Here is a 24,573-nt window from a genome sequence, read left to right as displayed (position 1 = left end):
GNCTGTGGCACATATACACCATGGAATACTATGCAGCCATAAAAAAGGATGAGTTTGCGTCCTTTGTAGGGACATGGATGCAGCTGGAAACCATCATTCTTAGCAAACTATCACAAGAACAGAAAACCAAACACCACATGTTCTCACTCATAGGTGGGAACTGAACAATGAGATCACTTGGACTCAGGAAGGGGAACATCACACACTGGGGCCTATCATGGGGAGGGGGGAGGAGGGAGGGATTGCATTGGGGAGCTATACATGATATAAATGATGAATTGATGGGTGCTGACGAGATGATGGGTGCAGCACACCAACATGGCACAAGTATACATATGTAACAAACCTGCACATTATGCACATTTACCCTAGAACTAATTTATTAATAAATAAATAAATAAATAAATAAATAAATAAATAAAAAAGAATCTAACTAATGCCTGATTTGAGGTGGAACAGTTTCATTACGAAACCATGCCCACCTACACCCCCTATCCATGGAAAAAAGTCTTTCATGAAACTGGTCCCTGGTCCCAAAAGGCTGAAGACTGCTACTCTAGGCAACTAGAAATGAAAGATTTTAGGCTTAAACAAAAGCTTGGATTGAAAAGACAGTTGAAGCCATTAGGGAATAGGTGACTTGTGGATGAGGCAGCTCAGGGAAAATGTATAGAATAAGATCAAAATGGAATTCTGAGAAATACATGCACTTAAGGTCCAGCAGAGAAATCCAAATGGAGACTAAACAAAGAAAAACAAGAGAATGAACAGCTAAGAAAACAGGGTGAACTAAAGTAAAGACCAAGACTATTTCAAGGATCAAGTAGGCACTGATATCAATACTGTAGGTATAAGAACTAAAATATGTCCACTATTCCTTGGTGACTTTAATTAGGATAGTTGTAGTCATGTAGTGGGGGTGGGTGTATGTCAGAGTACAATTGACTGAGTAATTAATGAGACCAAGTGATTAACTCAGCACTACTTAACTCATATTAATACAATCAAGTAATTAATGAAATTAAGTCTAGCACAGAATTTTGTTTCACAGGTGTAGCTGTGAAAGGAAGGAAAGGGAGACAGAGATGGCTAGGAAAGACATGAAGTTTAAGATTTACTTTTATTCCTAAGATAGAAAAGACTTGAGAATGTATAATGCTATGGGAAGGAGTGAGTAGAGAGGAAGGAAAAGGCAGAACAAAAGATTTGTTTTAAAGTAGATGGAACATGTACAAACATAGGGAAAAGAGAAAGTATGTTAAGGTGTTTCAAATACAGGATTTTTAAAAGTCTTTAACCAGAAGAGCTGAGATATCAGATGTAATAGTCCATTATCACGCTGCTAAGAAGAAATACCTGAGACTGGGTAATTTATAAAGGAAAGAGGTTTAATTGATTCACAGTTCCACATGGCTGTGGAAGCCTCAGAAAACTTACAATGATGGTAGAAGGTGCCTCTTCACAGGGCCACAGGGGACAGAATGAGTGCCCAGCAAAGGGGGAAGCCTCTTATAAAACCATCAGATCTCATGAGAACTAACTCACTATCATAGGAACAAAATGGAGGAAACCACACCCATGATTCAATTATGTCCACCTGGTCCCATCCATGACATGTAGGGATCATGGGAACCATAATTCAAGATGAGATTTGGATGGGGACACGGCCGACTGATATCATTCCACCCTGGCCATCCCAAATCTCATGTCCTCACAATTCAAAACAGTCATGCCCTTCCAACAGTCCTCCAAAGTCTCAACTCATTCCGGCATTAACTATGCTGATGCAAGAAGTAGGCTCCCATGGCCTTGGCCAGCTCTGCCCCTGTGGCTTTACAGAGTACAGCCCTGCTCAGGGCTGTTTTCATAGGCTGGAATTGAGTGTCTGCAGCTTTTTCAGGCACACAGTGCAAGCTTCTGGGGTTTGGAAGATGGTGACTCTCTTCTCACAGCTCCAGTGGGGACTCTGTGTGGGGGCTTCAATCCACATTTCCCTTCTGTACTGCCCTAGCAGAGGTTCTCCATGAGGGCTCTACCCCTGCAGCAGACTTTTGCCTGGATATCCATTACATATTCTTTGAAATCTAGGTGGAGGTTCCCAAGCCTCAATTCTTGACTTCTGTGTACATGGAAGCTGCCAAGTCTTGGAGCTTGCACCCTCTGAAGCAATGGCCTGACCTGTACCATGATCTCTTTTAGTCATGGCTGAAGCTGAAGCATGGGACACAGTGCACCATGTCGCGAGGCTGCACAGAGCAGGGGGACCCTGGGCCTGGCTCAGGAAACCATTTTTCCCTCCTAAGCCTCCAAGCCTGTGATAGGAGGGGCTGCTGTGAAGGTCTCTGACGTGCCCTGGAGGCATTTTCCCCATTGTCTTGGCAATTAGCATTTGGCTCCTCATTACATATGCAAATTTTTGCAGCCAGCTTGAATTTCTACCCAGAAAATGGGTTTTTCTTTTCTACCACATTGTCAGGCTGCAAATTTTCCAAACTTTCATGCTCTGTCACCTCTTCAATGCTTTGCCACTTAGAAATTTCTTCCACCAGATACTTACCCTAAATCATCTCTCTCAAGTGCAAAGTGTGAAAGGAAAATAAATCTTGGGGTCCCCAAATCACTAAGCTAAAGGGCAAAGTCAAGCTGGGAATTGGGTCATGCAAAACTGCCTCCCCTTTTGTTTCTTAAAAAAGACGATTATAAGATGAAAATCTACACACCTCCCCCATATTTTACTCACAAGGAAATTCCTAGTGAGCTTGAAGATCTTTACCCTAAGGTGTTTCTGTTAAAATTTCACTATGGCAATGTAAATTGATAGCTTATTTTTACAGGTGCAGTCACCTCCCTGCCCACCAGGCAAATGCATATCTGATTGCTTCCCTGCCCCATTTTTTTCTAGGTTATCTTATATAAAAATGCAGATTCCCCACATATTTCCTCACTCCATTTGTCTGTGTCACCTTAGGTTAAAAAAAAAAATGCAGATTCACTGAGCCAGGCAAAGGCATGAATAACTATTTTTCCTGCCCACCTCTTACATGAAAATTGTGTACTTCTCAATATCTCACTCTTTCCCCTTTAAATTTGGAGCCCTCAAAATCATCTTTGGAGAAGGCATAGACCTGTTTCCAGGATGCACATACTTAACTTTGGCAAACAAACCTCCTAATTGTGACTTGTCATTTTTCTCAACTGACAAAAGTTACACAGATCTCTAGGGCAGGGACAAAATGCTGCCAGTCTCTTTGCTAAAGCATAACAAGAGTCCCCTTTATTCCAGTTCCCAAAAAGTTCCTCATCTCCATCTGAGGCCATCTCAGCCTGGACTTCATTGTCCATATCACTATCAACATTTTGGTTAACACCATTCAACAAGTCTCTACGAAGTTCCAAACTTTCCCACATTTTCCTGTCTTCTTCTGAGCCCTCCAAACTATTCCCACTTCTGCCTATTAACCAGATCCAAAGTCACTTCCACATTTTCAGATATCTATAGCAGCACCCTACTCTCTGCAGTACCAATTTACTATATGAGTCCATTCTCATGCTGTTATGAAGAAATACCCAAGACTGGATAATTTATAAAGGAAAGAGGTTTAATTGACTCACAGTTCCACATAGCTGAAGAGTCCTCAGGAAATTTACAATCATGGCAGAAAGTACCTCTTCACAGGGCAGCAGGGGAGAGAATGAGTACCCAGTGAAGGGGGAAACACCTTACAAAACCAAACCATCAGATCTCATGAGAACTCACTCACTATCATGAGAACAGGATGGGAGAAATTGCTCCCATGACTTAATTATCTCCACCTAGTCCCTCCCATGACATGTGGGAATTATGAGAAGTACAATTCAAGGTAAGATTTGGGTGGGGACACAGCCAAACCATATCACCAGATTTCAGTTTTTTAAAGAGTAGGGTATTGGGAGGCTGAGACAGGCGGATCACAAGGTCAGGAGATCGAGACTATCCTGGCTAACACGGTGAAACCCCATCTCTACTGAAAAATACAAAAAAAATTAGCAGGGCATGGTGGTGGGCGCCTGTAGTCCCAGTTACTGGGGAGGCTGAGGCAGGAGAATGGCGTGAACCCAGGAGGCGGAGCTTGCAGTGAGCCGAGATCACGCCATTGCACTCCAGCCTGGATGACAGAGTAAGACTCCGTCTCAAAATAAATAAATAAATTAATAATAATAATAAAGAAAAGGATTTCATAGGGAACAAGGCTGAAGTCAGAAAGATAAGGTAGAAAGTTTTTTTTTTTTACTTCAGGCAAGAAATGATGGTATTTTGAAATGAGAGTGGTAGTGAAACATGTTTAGGAGTTAAATCAAGAAGGAATTATTGAGTAATATAATTATTGAGTAATACAATATGATATTCAGGAGTTAGGGATGACACCAGGTTTCTGGCTATGGTTCCTTGATGGACAATGGTACTGAAAAGGGAATTTAGGAAGAGTGTTGACATCTTGAATTGGAGGTGCTTGTGAGATATACAAGTGCTTAGGTGTACTAAGCAGCTGCATTTGAGGTTTAGAAAAGAGAGATCTGAGAAGAAAGTATATAGATTTGAGGTAATTGGTAACTGAGGCTTTGGGAGTTTGTAGTATTTGCTAAGGAATGTACGAAGAAGAGAACGACCCTCAAGAATCCTAACTGATAAGACAAAGAAGACCCTCCACCAATGAAGAATGCCAGAAAGAGCACTGTGTCACAAAAGCAAAGGAATATTTCAATAAAGGAGTAGTCAATGAGGTTAAATACTGACCACAGGTATAAGAGGTAGACGTTTCTTTTCTTTTCTTTTGTTTCTTTGGAGACAGAGTCTTGCTCTGTTGCCCAGGCTGGAGTGCAGTGGCATGATCTCACTCACTGCAACCTCCACCTCCTGGGTTCATGTGATTCTCGTGCCTCAGCCTCCCACGTAGTTGGGATTATAGGCATGCACTACCATGCCTGGCTAATTTTTTGTGTTTTTAGTAGAGTCAAGGTTTCTCCATGTTGGCCAGGTTGGCCTCGAACTCACAAAATCAGGTGATCCACCTGCCTCGGCCTTCCAAAATGCTGGGATTACAGGCCTGAGTCACTATGCCCAGCTTGACATTTCTTCCACTTGAATAAAAGTAGATGAGGAAAGGACCAGGTGCTGATGCCATTAAGTTTACAAGTTTGGCAGGAAGAATTTGAACGAATTTCTAATGATGACTTCTGTTTTCTCTAAGTATCAGGAGGTGAAGTATTTTGCTAAAACTGAAGAGAAGGGATTGAAGAGAGTAGAGGTCAGAAACAGACACTGTGAAGACTAAGTGAGCTGACCACAAAAATCCAGGCAGGTCGGGCATCATTATGGGCCAAAGTAAGGTTGTAAGAACTTTCCTAAGAAATCACTAAAGAAAATCTTATTTGTTAATATTAGTCTTGGCTATTTTATCAGTAAGCAAGTACCTAGAGCAAAAGTAGAGGAATATTTTCTGTCTTTAATTAGCAAATTGAAATTTAAAATTTTAAAAATATGAACAATGTTTATTAAATATAGATATTTTGACACATACCTAGAAATGTGTAGAAAAGGAAATATACAAAAGCAATCTTTTAAACCTAACACAGATTTTCTTAAAAAAATGAAAGTTAGATAATATTCTATTCAAAGCATGAAAAGAATTTACTAGGAACCACAAGTATTATATTCAAAGTCTTTGTATTGAAATAGATTTTAAAGAACAGCTTTATGTTTGTGAAATGTAAAATCTTCCACTTATGTCTAACTCCTCAACTATGACTACAATTACATGTGCAGCTTATTTTATTTGATTGAAAAGCGATTCAACAAAAAATTTCAATAAGGTATTCTTAACAAGAAGTATTCTTTTTCCTTCTCTCTTTCTGTCTCTCTAATGCACCACCTACAACAATTATTTTGGAACTACTATAGTTCACTGGGGTCACACTTTTATAGCTGAAATTAACTGTAAGTGATAAAAGATGCTTTAATCAAAAACTCAGGGTTGCTTTTCTGAAAATATTAATTTCTATTTACAGATATTGAATAGACTTGTCACTTTGCAATTAGAAAATTCAGATGGCTATTAGCTCCAAAATTCAAGGGTAAAATCACCTTAAAAAATTTTTTTCTTTTACAAGAAAACATCTACAAGTAGTAAAACGACCTTTGAACACTGTAAAAAATAATGATTACCTGGGATTATTATTTTATTATTATGTGGGGTTATTAGGATGATACTTCTGGAAATATTCTAAATTTGTTTTAGAAATGGCAGTGATTCCTCTGCAAAGAGACAGAATTTGTTAATCCAATTTCTATACAGTTAAGTTGGCAGCGCATCTACAAAGTTAGATCAGGACAAGAGTTGTATCTTCTTCTATAAGAATTGATACACTCACAAAAAAACGCCCAATATATATTCAAATCTATTTTATACCCTATTTTCTCTAAAGTGTCACTATAAAAGGTTAGCAATATCATTTATCTAAAACTGGTCTGAAATAAATTACAAGCTTTATTGTTACAAAAAGGAAGCAAGTGATTTTTGACAGAGCTGTTCAGAGGGAGATTTAAAACACAGTATACACACATGCACATATACATAGTTTGTAAGAGTTAGAGGTGTAGTTTTTATAATAGTATTAATAACATTTGATTTTCTTTAAAAACATCATTATTAATTATAATTAATTTATAACAAAATTATATGTAATATGTAACTCTTATGATTACTTTTATTAACAGTGACCATTTATGTTCCAGGCACTATGTTAAAAGTACATGTACATTATTTCATTTAATTCTGACAACAATTATGTGATATAAATATTATTACCTATATTTAAGTGTGGGTTAACTGAGATTTGAAGAAATGTAAGAACTTGCTCAATGATATATTTCTAGTAAGCTGGGGGAGCTAGAAGTTGAAACCAGGTCTGTATGATTCCAAGATGCATCTTTTTAACCACCAAGCTAGAAAACTATTAGTGTGTTATTCATTAAAATCTTTTAAATGGATAACTTCTATGATTAATGGGCTTAAGCAAAAAACAAACAAAAAATCCCCACTAAGAATATTTCAAGAATCATTGTCTTATATAATTTTGCTTTATTTAATCTATTACCCATCTTTTCATATTCATATTTCCTAAAATAAAATGTTCTTACATATAAAAAAATAACATTCCCACTTAATCTGTTGATTTCTAGAACCATAAAAATAGTGCATATTTCAAAGGTAACTATAGGGACAAAGAATTCATTTACTTAACTTGAGTTGCCTTTATTTCTCTGTAGTCTAACATCCTTATTCTACCACACATCATGGATCTAAATTGTCAGCCTCCACTCCTCAAAATTTTACCTACTGTTTTGTTGTATATGTAAGATCACACCATTTCATTAATTATTAATAACAAAAACTTGCATATTAAGCAGACAATGATTAAATTATATGTTAAATTTTATTTTAGAACCTCAAACTATAGTGATTTTGAAAATTTCAAAAGGGGGTTAATAATAGATTAAGAAACAAAAGTTTTTTTTCTATTTTGAATAACTGGTCTTTGAAAAATAAATACCCCAAAGCTAAAATCTGACCCACCCTTTTTTTCTTCTTACCTCAGGTTGGCTGGAAATATTCAAAATGAGAGCCCACAATTCAGCTCTCAGTGCCGTGGGACTTCCTTGTCTGATGTACTGTTGAGCAGCAGCACTATCTTGTTCTGCTAGAACTATCAAAAGTATATGAAAATCTCCTTAGAAAACTCAGAATGTAAGAAACATCACTGAAATCTTCAACTATAAATCTTTTGGGAAGCTGACATTCAGTCTTTCTATCTAACATAATTACACCGTATCTTTACCTTTTAAAACTTATTCTCTGGATTTCAATACAGCCCTATTTGCAGCCCCCATCCCCTCACCTCCGCCCCAGTTGCAAGCCTTAAGTTCTTTCATCTCTTACCCAGTCTGGATAAGGAGGGACTTAATAAGGACTTTGAGATCACTTTGATTTAACTATAGCTCCATGGATCTGAAACTAGTATTGTGTGTGTGTGTGTGTGTGTGTGTCTGCATGTATATACATATATGAAATAATTTTTAGATTCCATTATCAAGTAAATTCATAGCTACAGAAACCCCAAATTTCTTATGTATATTCTACTACCTCATGAATGTTCTAATATTTGGAAATAGTATGGTACAGGAAGTTTCATGGCTAAGAATTACAGTATATAAGAATGATAGCTATCTATTCTATTAAATGACTTCTTAGTTATTTGTGAAAATCAACAGAAAACAGGAATTTTAAAAGACGTAGAAACAAAGATCTCATAACCGTGTAAGAAGGATCAAATTACTCTTAAGCAGCCAAGTTCACACAATCAATATGTTATCTTTTGCTTTCATTTTAATTTTATTTTCTTTAATAAAATGTCAGCTATTCAGTCTGGAAATAAAGGTCCAAAAAAAAAACAAAATGAAGCAAAACCAAAAAAAGACATATCAAAGCAACTGCTAATGTTTATCTAACCAGTATTGTTATCTTATATTTTCTTCTTAAAAGGATATGGAAAAAATAATCTTATATTAAATGAAAATTACATGAGCAGAAGAAACAAAGGAATCGTGAAATAAAAAAGAGATGAAACACTTTAATTTGCAATTGCTCTTAATAAAAGTGTCAAATCACACAAATAAATTCTAAATAAATACAATTTTTTAAAATTGAACTAGGGATTTGGTACATGACAATATAGTTGCCATAGAAGGTTCATTCTGACACAAAGACCAATCTGTACTCCAAAGACAAAAAATTTCAAAGACAAAAAAGGATTTATAAAAACAAGGAAAAGAATCTTCAAAAGACAGGGAAAAATTATTCCTCAGAATACTAACAGCCACTTTGGTTATTAAGCCACACCACTGTGAATGGTCACTGGGAACCATTACAGTTATATTTTCTCCTAATGCGGAAGCATATTCCCATTAACTCTAATGAGAGGTGTGTGGGTGCATCAAAGACAGAACCTGCCTCTTTGATTTTAAAATGAAATTCTACTGCCGAATGGATTAAGCTAACATCCCTGAGGAATATGTGTCTGCATTTCCTTTTTAGTGAACCAGCTGTGTACTTCTTTCTCTGACGTTTATTGATAAAGCCAAAATGATGCATTTTCTCTACTTATAAAGATTCTCATTATATAATCTACATGGTTAACTATTACCCCCTTTAGATTTTTTGCTTTTCAGAGATTAAATTTCCGTTGGAGGTTATTTGAGGCACACATTTACCTGGGACTGTCTCACTTCTCAGAAATAATAACTTTTATAATTAAAAGCTTACCTTTTGCCCAATACGTACATGCTCATTTTCAAAAGTTCTAAAATGTTAAAAGAAAATAAAATTATTAGACACAAGTATGATCAACCACATTTGGAACAACATTAGATACATCTTTCTGGTATTGATACGTTTCATGATTTTTAAAACCAGATGGCTCTATAGAAAACTACAAGAATATCTTATATGTAAAAATGTTTTTTTCTAAATTGTTTAAAGCTAAACAATTTTTTGTTTAAAATTAAAACAGACTTATGAGCATTTAATCAAACAAAAAATTGATGAATTTTCCCTTTGTTAAAACATCTCCTCACAATACAAAATGTTCCTATTCATTCACCTTTTAGTTTTTTCTAAAAGAAAAACAAAACTTAATGACAGCTTCATTTACAAAATCCTACTTCCACTCCAATCTACCATTGGCTATCTAATAAAAGTATATCTAATAAAAGCCTTACTACTATATAGGAAAAATCTCACTCTACAAATGTCATTTCAAAAGATTCTATGATGAGATTTTTTTAAGTACCAATCATAATGGAAAAAGATTCATGAACCAGACTATATTACATTAAAAAAAAAAAAAAAAAACTTCTGTTCATCAAAAAACACTGTTAAGAGAGAGAAAATGTAAGTAACAAAGTGGAAGAATATATTTGCTGTACATATATCTGGCAAAAGACTCCTATTCAGAATATATGAAGAACTCCTGGTAGACAAAGATAGATGACTCTCAGACACAAACAGACAAAAGACTTAAATAGAGGCTCTTCACAAAAGAAGTGACCTGAAGGACCAATAAACACATGAAAAGTTGCTCAACCACATTGGTCTTCAGGGAAATGCAATTAAAACCACTATGAAACACACAACCGCCACAATAGCTAAAATGAAAAAGACTGACAATTCTAAATGTAAAAGATGTGGAGCAAATCAATTTCTCATACAAAGCTAGTGGGAGTAGAACTTGGCACAAACACTGTGAAAAACTGTCCAGCAATATCTACTAACACTAAACAGATGTGCATATCCCACAATAATTAGCAATCCACTCTCAGTTATAAACCCTAATGCATATATATGTGCACCAAGAGATGTGTATAAGAATATTCACAGCACCACCATTGATAATAACTGAAAATGTAAACAATTCAAATTACCATCAGCAGTATACTAGATAGTGGCATATTCATACAATAGATTATAATACAGCAATGAGAATGAATGATTTATAATTCTCTACAACACCTTGAATATTATAAGAAAAAGCAAAAGAAGCCAAACACAAAAGAGTATATATGATTTCATTTCTATAAAGTACAAAAATAAGCAAAACTAATCTGTCATGCCAGAAGGCAGAATAGTTTTTACTCATGAGCGTGACAGAATCTGGATGTGTGCCTAAGGGGGCTTCTGAGGTGCTGGTAATATTCTGTTTCTTGGTCTAGCTGGAGGTTACGCAAGTGTGTTCACTTTGTAAAAATTCACTGATCTGTATAGACGTGATTTGTGTGCTATCCAGTATGTATGTTGTACTTCTATAGAAGTTATTTAAAATTAGCAGTCATTTTTCTATTATCTGCAGTACTTGAAAACTCTAGTTTTGAAATATAAAATTGCAACACTAAGGAAAAATCAGAAGAATTCTCTTAATCAAAGAAAGATTAATATAAGTGTGGCACAGTTTCAGTATTACATAATTTTTTAGTTTTAAAAAATAATCCATAAAGCTGTTTTTTCACTAGAGTATTTGAGCCAGAATGCCTTATTCTTATAGTTTATTGTAGTCCTAGTACTTCTGAAGTAATTAGGAAGTAATTAGTTGAACAGATTATACAGTGACTAAGGAAAGTGTCTGGGATCCCTAACATAATTATACAATGACTAAGGAAAGTGTCTGGGATCCCTAACATAATCATATATATATGTATATAGTAACATATGTATATATGTATATAGTAACAACACAGTTTCATTTTAATCAGCTATGATTTCTGAGATTTAGTGGCCAAAGAAGACAATGCTTCAGTGAACACTGTAATAGCATGAAACGGCAGATGTAATACTGCAGCATACTATAGTGGGGCTTAGCTCAGTAAACTTTGAAAAAATAACAAACAGTATATTACAGACACTGGAGATAGTTTTCACAGAGAACCCCATAACTGGTTCTTCTCAGTTATCTTGATAAGCACATCACAAAACTGGCCCGTAACAACTCGATTTTTTTCATCCTCCTTGACTAAGGATTAAGTTAAAATTTCTCTTAAGATTCAAATTATAATTCTTTATGTTCATTTCAATCAATGTAGTTTATACAGTTCAAGATTTTCTTCTTATAATGTGCCAAGAAATGTTTTATATTTGTAATTTTCACTGAATGAATAAAGAACAGTTGAATAATCAAGTAAAAATAAGTTGCCAGCCAATTCTCATTTTCTAATAAAAGCAGATGATATTACTAGATGGTAATAGTGCTTTATTACCCAAAGTAGTATGAAATAACAATAATCAGACTTCTTAAAAAATTTAACTATTCAATTATGTGAAATACAATAATTCTGCTTTTAAATGCTATTTTCTGTCCTAAGAATAAGAAACCTAAAAGTCAGAACCAGAATCTCCAACTTATACTCTAATTCTGTGTTTTCAGAGTGCCCTGAGGACCATTATGTTAACAGATGCATCTATATTAATAGATCTTGCTCAGGAAAAATACTTCTGTTAAAACGATCTTGGAAGATGCTAAGCTAATATAGTTTAGTGAAGACTTCTCATAGTCTTTAAGATAGTAACATACACTGTACATCTTAAGAAGGTATACAATTCAGCCCTTCTCAAACCTTATTTGACAACAAGATTCTCCTTTTCACAGGGCATCTTATGAGTGCTCCTTAGTATAATGCTTCAGGAAATACTGCACTAACTGAGTATGGTTTTTTCTTTTAGAAAGAAATTGTCTATTTAGTAGAACCCTCGCCTAATAAGATTCATTATTACGTACACTCAGACAATAATATCAACATAGGACCTCCTTTATCATAAAGGCTTATGAGAGAACGCTGATCTTGCTCACTCTGTTAATATCAGTCTTATAAATGGTTTCCATAGTAAATGTGTGTGTGTATTAAAAATAAATGCAATGCGTGTTCATGAGTTTGTAGAAATAATGGCTATGACTGGTTTTTTTTTATTATTATTGTCAAATAAGGATTCTATAGTACAATTGTAAGGACTTTTTCTCCCGACTTATATATAAAAGCTCGTAAGTAAGAAATGCATTTCAAATATAATAATTGAATAACAGTAATGATAAAGCAGAGGTAACAGAGGTTTTAAAGATGTGTAAGAACACAATTCCCTTAAGCCACACTTAAATTTAATTCTGAATATAAAAAACTTGCCTCTAGCCAAACACAAGTATAGCAACATTTTCCAACATTAGCATTACATTTCCAACTTAAAGCGAAAGACACAGACTAAAATATAAAAAAAGAGATCGTCAGCTTCAAGCAGGCTTAGATGTTCTATGCTCCAATCGCCCTTTAAAGGTAATAACAGCAAATACCACACTGTATCTTATCTGTCACTTACCACTATTTTTTCCCCTAAAAGCAGAGATTATGTCTTATGTCTATGTATTCTACGTAAAACTCTGTATTTACCAACCCCTGGCCCTCAGCAGGGTCTCAAACACATTTGTTATACTATGAATGCATCAAAGAAGGAAAATCTGCACTGTAAGTTTAAAAATACAGTATGTTAAGTCTTCTAAAGCACAGATACTATGAGATTTAGAATAATTTTAAATAACTCTTAAAGATTATTCAAAAGTAAAAAATAAAAATATAATTCAAGGCTGTGTTACTACTTCCTTTCCTTTTCTTATATGACTATCATTTGCCATGAATAAAAGTATAAGGTATTTTATTTTATAAGATATTTTACATCTTCTTATAAAATAAGAAAAGGCTGCCAAAGGTGGCAGGAGGGAGGCAGCACAGTGTAGCAGACTTTGGAGACAGACTACTTAGTTTTGAATCCTGGCTCTACCACTTACTAGTTTTGTGACCTGGAGCAAGTTACTTAACATCTCCACATCTTCAACTTTAAAATGAAGATAATAATCCTACATCACATTATATAAGAAAATTAAAACCATATTGCAATACCACTATACACTGCCAGACTGACTAAGACAAAGATGAAATACACCAAGCATCAGTGAGGACATACAGCAAAACTACGACTCTCATACATTGTTGGTGGAAGTGTAAACTGGTACTAACACTTTGAAAACTCACTGGCAGTTATTTACTAAAAATGAACATATACAAATATCAATATGCATGAATGAATGAATGAATATTTCTAGGACCTAGCAAATACACTCCCAGGTATATACTCCACAGCAGAATATAGATACGTTCACCAAAAAACACATATTAGAATGATAATAGTAGCCTTATTTGTACTATCCCCAAACTTGAAACTTCCCAAATTTTTACCAACCGTAGAATAGATAAATAAATGTGTGGTATATGCATCCAGTGGAACACTGGGAAGCAAATGATCTATAAACACATGTAACAATATGGCCAAATGTCACAAATATAATTTGAACAAAAGAAGTCAAACATCACAGAGACATACTGTATGCTTTTATTCATATGAAGTTCAAGAATTTGAAAAACTAATCTGTGCTGCCAGAAATCAGAATGGTAGTTATCTTTGCAATGGGGATTAAAGATTGAAAAAGGGTAGGAGGAGGGCTTCTGTTTAGTGTTCTGGGTATTTTAATAGGTGTATTCAATTTGTAAAAATGCATTAAGCTGTCCTCTTATTATATATGTATTCCTCTATGTGCATTATATATTAATAAAGTATTTAAAATGAAAATAGATACCTTACAGAGTTGCTGAGAGGTTAAAATGAGACAATATAGATGCAACATATAGTATGTGCTCAATGGTTATTTCTGATTATATAGTAATAATAATAGTAATAATTATGTAATATTGCTATTATAATAGTAGTAAGAGCCAACTTATTTTATAGAGGAAGAAACAAGTCCAAAGATGTATAGTGACTTGTGCAAATTACACAGTTAGCCAGTGGCAGAGGAAAGACCAGAAGAGTCTCCTAACCCCTATCTAGTATTATTTCCACTACAATACAAGGCTCCCATACTTTAAGTAAATTTTTACTTCGCTTTTATTATAGCTAAATACCAATGTAGTATTTAATAAAATATACACTGAATTTATGCACAAAAAGGGAAAAGTTAGGAAAACTGCTTGGATTATTAAGGTTTAAAAGATACTATTTTTAAAGCCTAAGATGACTCAAGGTAGACGTCAGTGTTCACTTAACTTGGTCATACAAAAGTAAAAACAGGTACTGTTGGCCAGGAAATGATGTTGCCACTAAAGATTCTGACAACAAAAATAACTTATATATGTCTTTTCAAAATCATTTTAAAGATCAAATAAAAAGACAAAATTTAGTTGAACTCTAATACTTACAACATACAGGATTCTATTCAATATATAACAGTAGCCAAGGAGAGGCAAAAGCACGCTTAGTTTTCAGATATAAAAAAAACCTGCTAAATTAACTTGGAAATAGCAATATAAACCTTAGGCTCACTCTCATTTATCATTAATTGAATTAACTGGAAAAATACCAACCAGGAGGCACTTGTGTAGAATCATCTATACCCAGTTGTCCTATATTTAAGCCAAGTTCCACAAAGCATTCTTTCTGAAAAATAACATATGTAGAATTGACATAGATCTCAGACTTTACTGCACATTGTTAAAAGATCACCTTTGCCTAAACATTAGCTTAAATAAAAATCACAATGTGAAATGAGGCTTTGCTTTATTCAAATACCTAAAAAAGAAAAGGACATATTAAGCATCTAAATAATAATGCATTAGTCCAAAATTAAGGAACAGAATAACCAGTGATTACTATATAATGTTTATTATTTTCATATGAAATAATCACAAATAGAAAAGATATAAGCATTTAGGAAATATAAATATACAATGGGAAAGACACAAACATATAATATTTATCCAAATGGAGAGCCATTAGCAACATTTTCTTTCTCCTAATTTTCCTACCTAATAAAAGTTTTACTTCTTGCCTTTTGACCAACGAGTGCTGCCATTGTTTAAAATAACTGTTTTCCAAAAACAGTTCTTGATTTTGCCTTTTTAGGTAACAGACTACTCAGTAAGATAAGGAATGATAATTATCCTTTCAGTAAAAAACTAACTTTAAACCTTTCCTGAAACACACACACACACACACAAACAAACACTCAGTATGCGTATCACTTACCAATTTTATCTTCTAAAATCATTGTCTAAAATTACCACTATGATCCTGTATTTGTGCTTTCTATGGTACTGTACCTCACTCAGATCTTAATCAACTAAACACTGCAAATATCCAAAACAACTTAAATTAATTTTTAAGTACAATTGGACCATCAAGTGCTCTGCTAAAATAAAGATAAATCAGATTTATTCTCCAGACTTCCTCTACTTATCTAGTAATGTCTAGGGAAAATAATAATGTTTGTCTGGTATTTTTTAAATACATAAAACCTCACATTATTCACATTTTATGCTCTAAGTAATTAAATATTTCTATTAATATTTGCCTCAGTATTTTGTTACTATTCTAATTGCTAAACCCATACTTCCTTGTCCTTTAAAAAATGGAATTAGTTTTAATCCTTACTAATTATCTATTATTACTTAAGTTAGTGATTTATTAATGTCCTTTACAAGACAGTTATTCAGCCTAACATACACATATACACATTTCATTTTTGTATAGATTTTAAGTAACTACTACTATATTTCGATTTTTAAACTTTATCTACACTTTAAAAAGTACTGCATCTTGTCCATGACTAAGATCTACCGCGGACCCCAGGACCGGCCTGCTAGCCCATGCTCTGACGTTAATGACATCGAAGGCACCCCTCCCGAGGAAATCGCAACTGCATGACCCCACTATGCCCCAATTCAGCAGGAAGCAGTTAGAGCGGTCATCGGTCAACCTCCCCATTAGCACTTGGGTTTTCCTGTTGAGAGGGGGGACTGAGAGACAAGACTAGCTGGATTTCCTAGCCCGACTAAGAATTCCTAAGCCCAGCTGAGAAGGTGAATGCACCCAACTTTAAACACAGGGCTTGTAACTCAGCTCACACCCGACCAATCAGGTAGTAAAGAGGGCTCACTAAAATACAACTTAGGCTAAAAGCAGGAGGTAAAGTATTGTCAAGTCATATATTGCATGAGAGCACAGGGGGAGGGAAAATGATCGGGAGATAAACCCAGGCATTCGAGCTGGGAGTGGGCAACCCCTTTTGGGTCCCCTCCCATTGTATGACAGCTCTGCTTTCACTCTATTAAATCTTGCAACTGCAATTTAAAAAAAAAAAGAGAAAGAGAGAGATAAAGTTTAGGATATTAATTTGAGACTTTTCTTCTTTTGTAATATAGGCATTTAAAGCTATACATTATTCTCTAACCACTTCATTAGATGCATTCCATAGGTTTTGAACTGCTATGTCCTTTTTTAATTTTTAATTTTTGTGGGTACATATTACGTGTATATTTACGGGGTATATGGAATATTTTGATACAGACATGCAGTATGTAAAAATCACATAAGGGTAAATGGGGTATCCATCACCTCAAGCATTTATCCTTGGTATTACAAACAATCCAATTATATTCTTTTAGTTTTTCTTTTTTAAAAAAAATGTTGAGACGGATTCTCATTCTGTTGCCAAGCTGGAGGGTAGTGACATGATCTTGGCTCACTGCAACCTCCAACTCCTGGGTTCAAGCGATTCTCCTGCCTCAGCATCCTGAGTAGCTGGAATTACAGACATGCGCCACCACGCCTGGCTAATTTTTGTATTTTTAGTAGAGATGGCGTTTCACCATGTTGGCCAGGCTGGTCTCGAACTCCTGACCTCAAATGAACCACCCATCTCGGCTTTCCAAAGTGCTGGGGTTACTGGCATGAGCCAATGCACATGGCCTATTCTCTTTTAGTTACTTTATTTTATTTTTCTATAAGTTATTGGGATACAGGTGTTATTTGGTTACATGAATAAGTTCTTTAGCGGTGATTTGTGAGATTTTGGTGCACCCATTACCCAAGCAGTATACATTGCACCATATTTGTAGTCTTTTATCCCTCACCTCCTTCCCACTCTTTCACCCAAGTTGCCAAAGTCCATTGTATCATTCTTATGCCTTTGTGTCCTCATAGCTTAGCTCCCACATATCAGTGAGAACATACGATGTTTGGTTTTCCATTCCTGAGTTACATCACTTAGAATAATAGTCTCCAACTTCATCCAGGTCACTGCAAATGCTGTTAATTCATTCCTTTTTATGGCTGCATAGTATTCCATCATATATATACATATATATGTATTCCATCATGTAACAGTTTCTTAATCCACTAGTTGATTGATGGACATTTGGGTTGGTTCCACGACTTTGCAATTGTGAATTGTGCTGCTATAAACATACGTGTGCAAGTACCTTTTTCGAATAATGACTTCTCTTCCTCTGGGTAGACACCCAGTAGTGGGATTGCTGGATTAAATGGTAGTTCTACTTGTAGTTCTTTAAGGAATCTACACGCTGTTTTCCATAGCGACTTACTAGTTTACATTCCCACCAGCAGTGTAAAAGTGTTCCCTGATCATCACATCCACGCCAGAATCTACTGATTTTTTATTTTGGCCATTCTTGCAGGAGTAAGATAGTATGGCATTGTGGTTTTGATTAGCATTTCCCTGATCATTAGTGATGTTGAGCATTTTTTTGTGTGTTTGTTGGCCATTTGTATTTCTTCTTTTGAGAATTGTCTATTCATGTCCTTAGACCACTTTTTAATGGGATGATGATGATGATGATTATTATTATTATTATTATTATTTACTGATTTGTTTGAGTTCATTGTAGATTCTGGATATTAGTCCTTTGTCAGAATTATAGATTGTGAACATTTTCACTCATTCTGTGGGTTGTCTGTTTACTCTGTTGACTGTTCCTTTTGCCATGCAAAAGGTCTTTAGTTTAACTAGGTGCTAGCTATTTATCTTTGTTTTTATTGCATTTGCTTTTGGGTTCTTGATTATTAAATACTAGCCTAGACCAATGTCTAGAAGAGTTTTTCCAATGTTATTTTCTAGAATTATTATAGTTTCAGGTCTTAGGTTTAAGTCCTTAATCCATCTGGAGTTGATTTTTGTATAAGGTGAGAGATGAGGATCCAGTTTCATTCTCTTACATGTAGCTAGCCAATTATCCCAGCACCATTTGTTGAAAAGGGTGTCCTTTCCTCACTTTATGTTTTAGTTTGTTTTGTCGAAGATCAGTTGGCTGTAAGTATTCCACTTTATTTCTGGGTTTTCTATTCTGTTCCATTGGTCTATGTGCCTATTTTTATACCAGTACCACGCTGTTTTGGTGACTATGGCCTTATAGTATAGTTTGCAATCAGGTAGTGTGATGCATCCGGATTTGTTCTTTTTGCTTAGTGTTGCTTTGGCTATGCGGGGTTTTTTTTTTTTTTAGAATTGTTTTTTCTAATTCTGTGAAGAATGGTGGTGGTATTCTGATGGGGATTGTGTTGAATTTGTTGATTGTTTTAGGCAGTATGATCATTTTCACAATATTGATTCTACCCATATATGAGCATGGGATGTGTTTCGATTTCTTTGTGTCATCTATGATTTCTTTCAGCAGTGTTTTGTAGTTTTCCTTGTAGAGGTCTTTCAACTCCTTTGTTAGGTATATTCCTACGTATTTTATTTTTTTGCAGCTATTGTAAAAGAGATTGAGTTCTTGATTTGCTTCTCTGTTTGGTGGCTGTTGGTGTATAGAAGANGTTGCTTTTGGTGTTTTAGACATGAAGTCCTTGCCCATGCCTATGTCCTGAATGGTACTACCTAGATTTTCTTCTAGGGTTTTTATGGTATTAGGTCTAACATTTAAGTCTCTAATCCATCTTGAATTAATCTTCGTATAAGGGGTTAGGAAAGGATCCAGTTTCAGCTTTCTACTTATGGCTAGCCAATTTTCCCAGCACCCTTTATTAAATAGGGAATCCTTTCCCCATTTCTTGTTTCTCTCAGGTTTGTCAAAGATCAGATGGCTGTAGATGTGTGGTATTATTTCTGAGGACTCTGTTATGACCTTGTTTGAAGTACTTCTACCAAGAGCTCCCTAAATAACAGTAAATATTTTAGATCAGTACATCAGAAAATGTTTACTCCATCTTAACATTTGATTGACTGTTGGTTACATATAGAATTCCAGGCTTGAAATCACTCAGGTTTTTAAAGACATTACTTCAAAGTCTTCTGGCTTCCAGTGTTGTTGCTGAGAGTAAGATGCCACTCTGATTCCTGACACTGTATATACTCTGCTTTTCTTTTATAAAAACATTTCAGTTTTCTCATTTTCAAGTGTCTTGGTGTGGATCTTCTTTCATTCATGTCACTGGGTACTTGGTAAGCCTTTTCACTGGAGATTCACATCTTTCTTAAATTCTTACAAACTTAATTATGTTCCCTCTGTTTCCCTTTTCTGGAACTCCTTTTGGCCAGATGTTAATCTTTGTAGATTGATCTTGTAATTTAAGAAATCTTTTCGCTCCTATTTTTCATTTCTTTGGTTTTTTGCTTCATCTTCTGATAAAGATTTCCTCAGCTTTGTTTTCAACTCATCTATCGATATGTATTTTTTGGCATACTATATTCTTAATCCAAAAACCTCCTTTTCATTCTCAAGTGTTTTCTTGCATTAATGAAATTCTGTTCTTGTTTCAAGTAATATCTTATCTTACTGAGAATCTTAACGGTTTCATTAAAGTCTCCTTTTGGGAATAAATGGTTAATATGTCCATTTGAAGATGACATTGTGTTTACCTTCTCCCATCACTGTTGCCCTGAAAATGTACTGAATCACACACACACACACAAAAATTCTAAGAGAAACACCCCCACTATATTGCTAAGCAATGTTATTTACTGAAAACATGATCTTTGACTGGTAAACGACAACTGAAAGGGAAAACTGTGAGTAGAGTACAAAAACTGACTGGAAAACACAGGCCTTAGCCACCTGTGTGGTGTCTCTTGGGAGGGCTTAGAAGCTATGCTTATGTGCATTACAAGAAATTATTCCTATGGTGTATGAGACTTCCCTATGTTGTGCCTATGTGACTTGTCATTTCCAGTTGCATACCTTCATTGTGAGGGTTGGGAAGTAGCATTTGCATGGCTATAAGGACTCTCCGTGATGATGAACCTGCTAATGGCATGCTAGTATACTGTCATGCTGTTTTCTGTCCTGTTTCACTCACAAATTTAAGTGAACCTGGTACCAGGTTATCGTCTATTATATCCTGTGAGTATGAATGTAAATCAGAACCTGAAATGCCTATTAGTAGTCATTCCCTAATTTGGCTATTTGGGTTTTGTTATTGTTGTTGCTGTTTGGTTTTGCTTTAGTTTGGTCCTGTCTCTCATACTGGAAGAATTCAAAAGTCTGGGGTTTCTAGGTTGGTCATTCCTATTTAGAAACGAGGCAATAAAAAACTGATTGGAAGCTCTGTCGGCAAGGGTCAGGCACAGAATGCAGTAGGCTTCATTGTGAGGCAATTTAATATCTAGCCAACCTCTTTTTTGTAAGGGTTCTCTGAATCCCTGTTAGTCTTTTCTCTGGCATTCTAGAGTTGGTTGAGGGTGAGGAAAAAGAAGGTGGAGGGTGGGGAAGGTAGGGTAGTGGTGGTAAGAATGAGAGTATTAGTCTCACCATTCAGCAGACTTGCACTTAATCGCTGTTTTCAATAGCTCATTCCTGTCCTGCTCTGTGTCTGAGGTCTCCGAGTGCACAGTTTTTCTGCATGTGTATCTCTAGTGAATACACCTCTGGTCTTCTGCGGGGGAGGAGGAGTCATCTGAGTATGCATGGTGATGGAAATCTGGGGGACTAACTTCTCCTGATTCAGACTTTCACACAATCTCCATTTTCAGCCCTGTGGCTCACCATGGTTTTCTGTGACATGTGGTACCTCCAATTCTTGAACATTTCTAAGGTTCTATGGAGAAAATCATCTTGCTTCTTGCATCAGTCAGTGTCTAGTCAGGAAAGGGTCATACCACAAATGTGAACAGGGAAAAACAGAAGAAGCAAATGCAGAAAGCAACTATGACTTCTAGGTTAAAGGAAAGTAAACAAAAAAGAAACTAAGAACTTAGAAAAGGGTCTCCTGGTGCTGAAGGCTGAGATTCATACCTCTGTAGAGAGGTAGTGTAGCTGCCACACAAACGCAGACTAGGGGTGGTGGAAAAACTTGTCAAGGGGCAGGTTAGAGCTGGACTATTGAGGACTACCAAGGTGAGTGTTATTGAGCCTCCTGCATCCCAATCTGCTGACTCCTACACACAGGAGCTAGAAATGGAAGCCGCTTCCTCCTTCTATGGCCTTGCAGTGTCCCTCTAGAACCTTCTATTGACAAAGCCTAACATCAGGCCTGCTTGCAAAGGGTAAATGTTTATAGGGTCTAGCTCCAGCATGATAAAGCAGAGCAAAAAGGAGAATTTGGAGCTGAAAGATAATAAACGGATGATTGGGAAAAACTATAATGCCATAAATATACTTTAATCTCATTCATACTGTCTATCTTCTAGGGACATTTAGGTTTGATATTCTTCTCCCCTGTTTAAGTCATTTATCATCAGTGCTCTATCTTAATACATTAATGACCAGAGTTATAAGTGGCTTCCTAGTTTCACCAAAGACAATATTTATATTTCTATGCCAATTTCTTAATTCCATCATCAGGAAATCTCCCTACTTTTCATTTTAAAATGAGCTTCCTCACAAGAATATTATGGTCTCCAGAGCAAAGTCACTCTCTAATTAATTCTTATGTTCTCCATCTCCCTAAGTGCCTCATCTTGTTATAAGCTCCACAAAAGTTTGTGAAATTAAATAAAGTGTACTTTCTTAAAAATAATTTTATAAAACTCACAATTTATCTCAATTAGTTTTATAACCATCCACCGGGCAACTGAATCCCAACAAGCTGTCTCATAAATCTATGCTACTTATTAAAATACAAAATAAGCAAAAGCATTTATAGGTCAATACAAACTCATTTTTAGTCCTATTAGCAAAGCAGCTTGCTCTCTCTATATACATATTTGCAATAAAAGAATAAATGTCACTTTATTAATTTGTTTAATGAGATTACCCTATTGCTTTACATACATGCTGTATAAAACATTTTCTAATTATCTTCTAAATGATGTTAATTTATTTTAAGTTTCTATACTTACCAATTCAGGGATGTCTTTTACTTTCAGTGGAACTTGAATTAAACCCAAATGAGTCCTGAAACTAAGAGAATCACCGTTTTCATAATTTGGGTTGCGAAGATTAATTAATACCTTTAAAAACAAATCCAACAAAATTGGTTAGTTTCTTTATAGGATGTTTACACTTATAAAATTAGCAGGGATATTCTTTGTGTATCACCACAAAATTAATTACTATTTGGGTGATGCACATACTTTAATTACATTCTAAAATAGTATAAAAGCATATTGAAATGTTAAAATATAATGCCATAAATATACTTTAATTAGGATAGTTTTAATATTCCAATAAATGATCTACAATATAAAACTCTACAGAGTTAAGAATTTAGTTAAAATAAAACTTTTGGTGGTTAGAAAAAATAAAATTGCTTGATTATAACACTTTACCAGAGAAGGTGACAAGAAAGAAATCTTGCTTGATTGTAATATTTATCAGCAAAAATTTTAGAATCAATTCTAACACATTTAAAAACAGATATTGACAATATTTGTAGAAAGATGATGAAGTAAGATTGCAGGGCATCTCTCTCACCACTCCTATTCAACATAATATTGGAAGTTCTGGCTAGGGCAATCAGGCAAGAGAAAGAAATGAAGGGTATTCAAGTAGGAAGAGTGGAAGTCAAATTGTCTGTTTGCAGATGACATGATTGTATATTTAGAAAACCCCATTGTCTCAGCCCAAAATCTCCTTAAGCTGATAAGCAACTTCAGCAAAGTCTCAGGATATAAAATCAATGTGCAAAAATCACAAGCATTCCTTACACCAGTAACAGACAGAGAGCCAAATAATTGAACTCCCATTCACAATTGCTACTAAGAGAATAAAATACCTAGGAATCCAACTTACAAGGGATGTGAAGGACCTCTTTAAGGAGAACTACAAACCACTGCTCAAGGAAATAAGAGAGGACACAACAAATGGAAAAACATTCATGCTCATGGATAGGAAGAATCAATATCATGAAAACGACCATACTGCCCAAAGTAATTTATAGATTCAATGCTATCCCAAAGCTACCACTGACTTTCTTCATGGAATCAGAAAAAAACTACTTTAAACTTCATATGGAACCAAAAAAGAGCCCGCATAATCAAGACAATCCTAAGGAAAATAGCAAAGCTGGAGGTATCATGCTTCCTAACTTCAAACTATACTACAAGACTACAGTAACCAAAACAGCATGGTACTGGTACCAAAACAGATATATAGACCAATGGAACAGAACAGAGGCCACAGAAAAAACACCACACATCTACAACCATCTGATCTTTGACAAACTTGATACAAACAAGCAATGGGGAAAAGATTCCCTATTTAATAAATGGTGCTGGGAAAACTGGCTAGCCATATGCAGAAAACTTAAACCGGACCTCTTCCTTACACCTTATACAAAAATAAACTCAAGACGGATTAAAGACTTAAACGTTAGACCTAAAACTATAAGAATCCTAGAAGAAAACCTGGGCAATACCATTCAGGACATAGGCATGGGCAAAGACTTCATGTCTAAAACACCAAAAGCAAAAAAAGCAATGGCAAAAAAAGCCAAAATTGACAAATGGGACCTAATTAAACTAAAGAGCTTTTGCACAGTAAAAGAAACTATCGTCAGAGTGAACAGACAACTTACAGAATGGGAGAAAATTTTGCAATCTATGCATCTGACAAAGGACTAATATCCAGAATCTACAAAGAACTTAAACATGTTTACAAGAAAAAAACAAATAACCCCATCAAAAAGTGGGCAAAGGATATGAACAGACACTTCTCAA

At 35.2% G+C, this 24,573-nt stretch overlaps 1 protein-coding gene across 1 annotated transcript in view; it reads right to left on the bottom strand.

Annotated features, from left to right (window-relative positions):
- The window catches only part of TBC1D19 (TBC1 domain family member 19), a 169,498-nt gene that overhangs the window by 80,219 nt on the left and 64,706 nt on the right, over window positions 1–24,573 (bottom strand). The window contains 4 exon segments of the mRNA XM_017851922.1: window positions 7,631–7,743; window positions 9,356–9,396; window positions 15,043–15,119; window positions 22,756–22,866. Coding sequence (XP_017707411.1) covers window positions 7,631–7,743; window positions 9,356–9,396; window positions 15,043–15,119; window positions 22,756–22,866 — 342 coding nt within the window.

Source organism: Rhinopithecus bieti, unplaced genomic scaffold (genome assembly GCF_001698545.2).
Source record: "Rhinopithecus bieti isolate Rb0 unplaced genomic scaffold, ASM169854v2 scaffold_2294, whole genome shotgun sequence".
NCBI lineage: Eukaryota > Metazoa > Chordata > Mammalia > Primates > Cercopithecidae > Rhinopithecus > Rhinopithecus bieti.
Note: the sequence above shows the minus strand (reverse complement) of the source record. Positions and strands in the feature narration are given on the sequence as shown.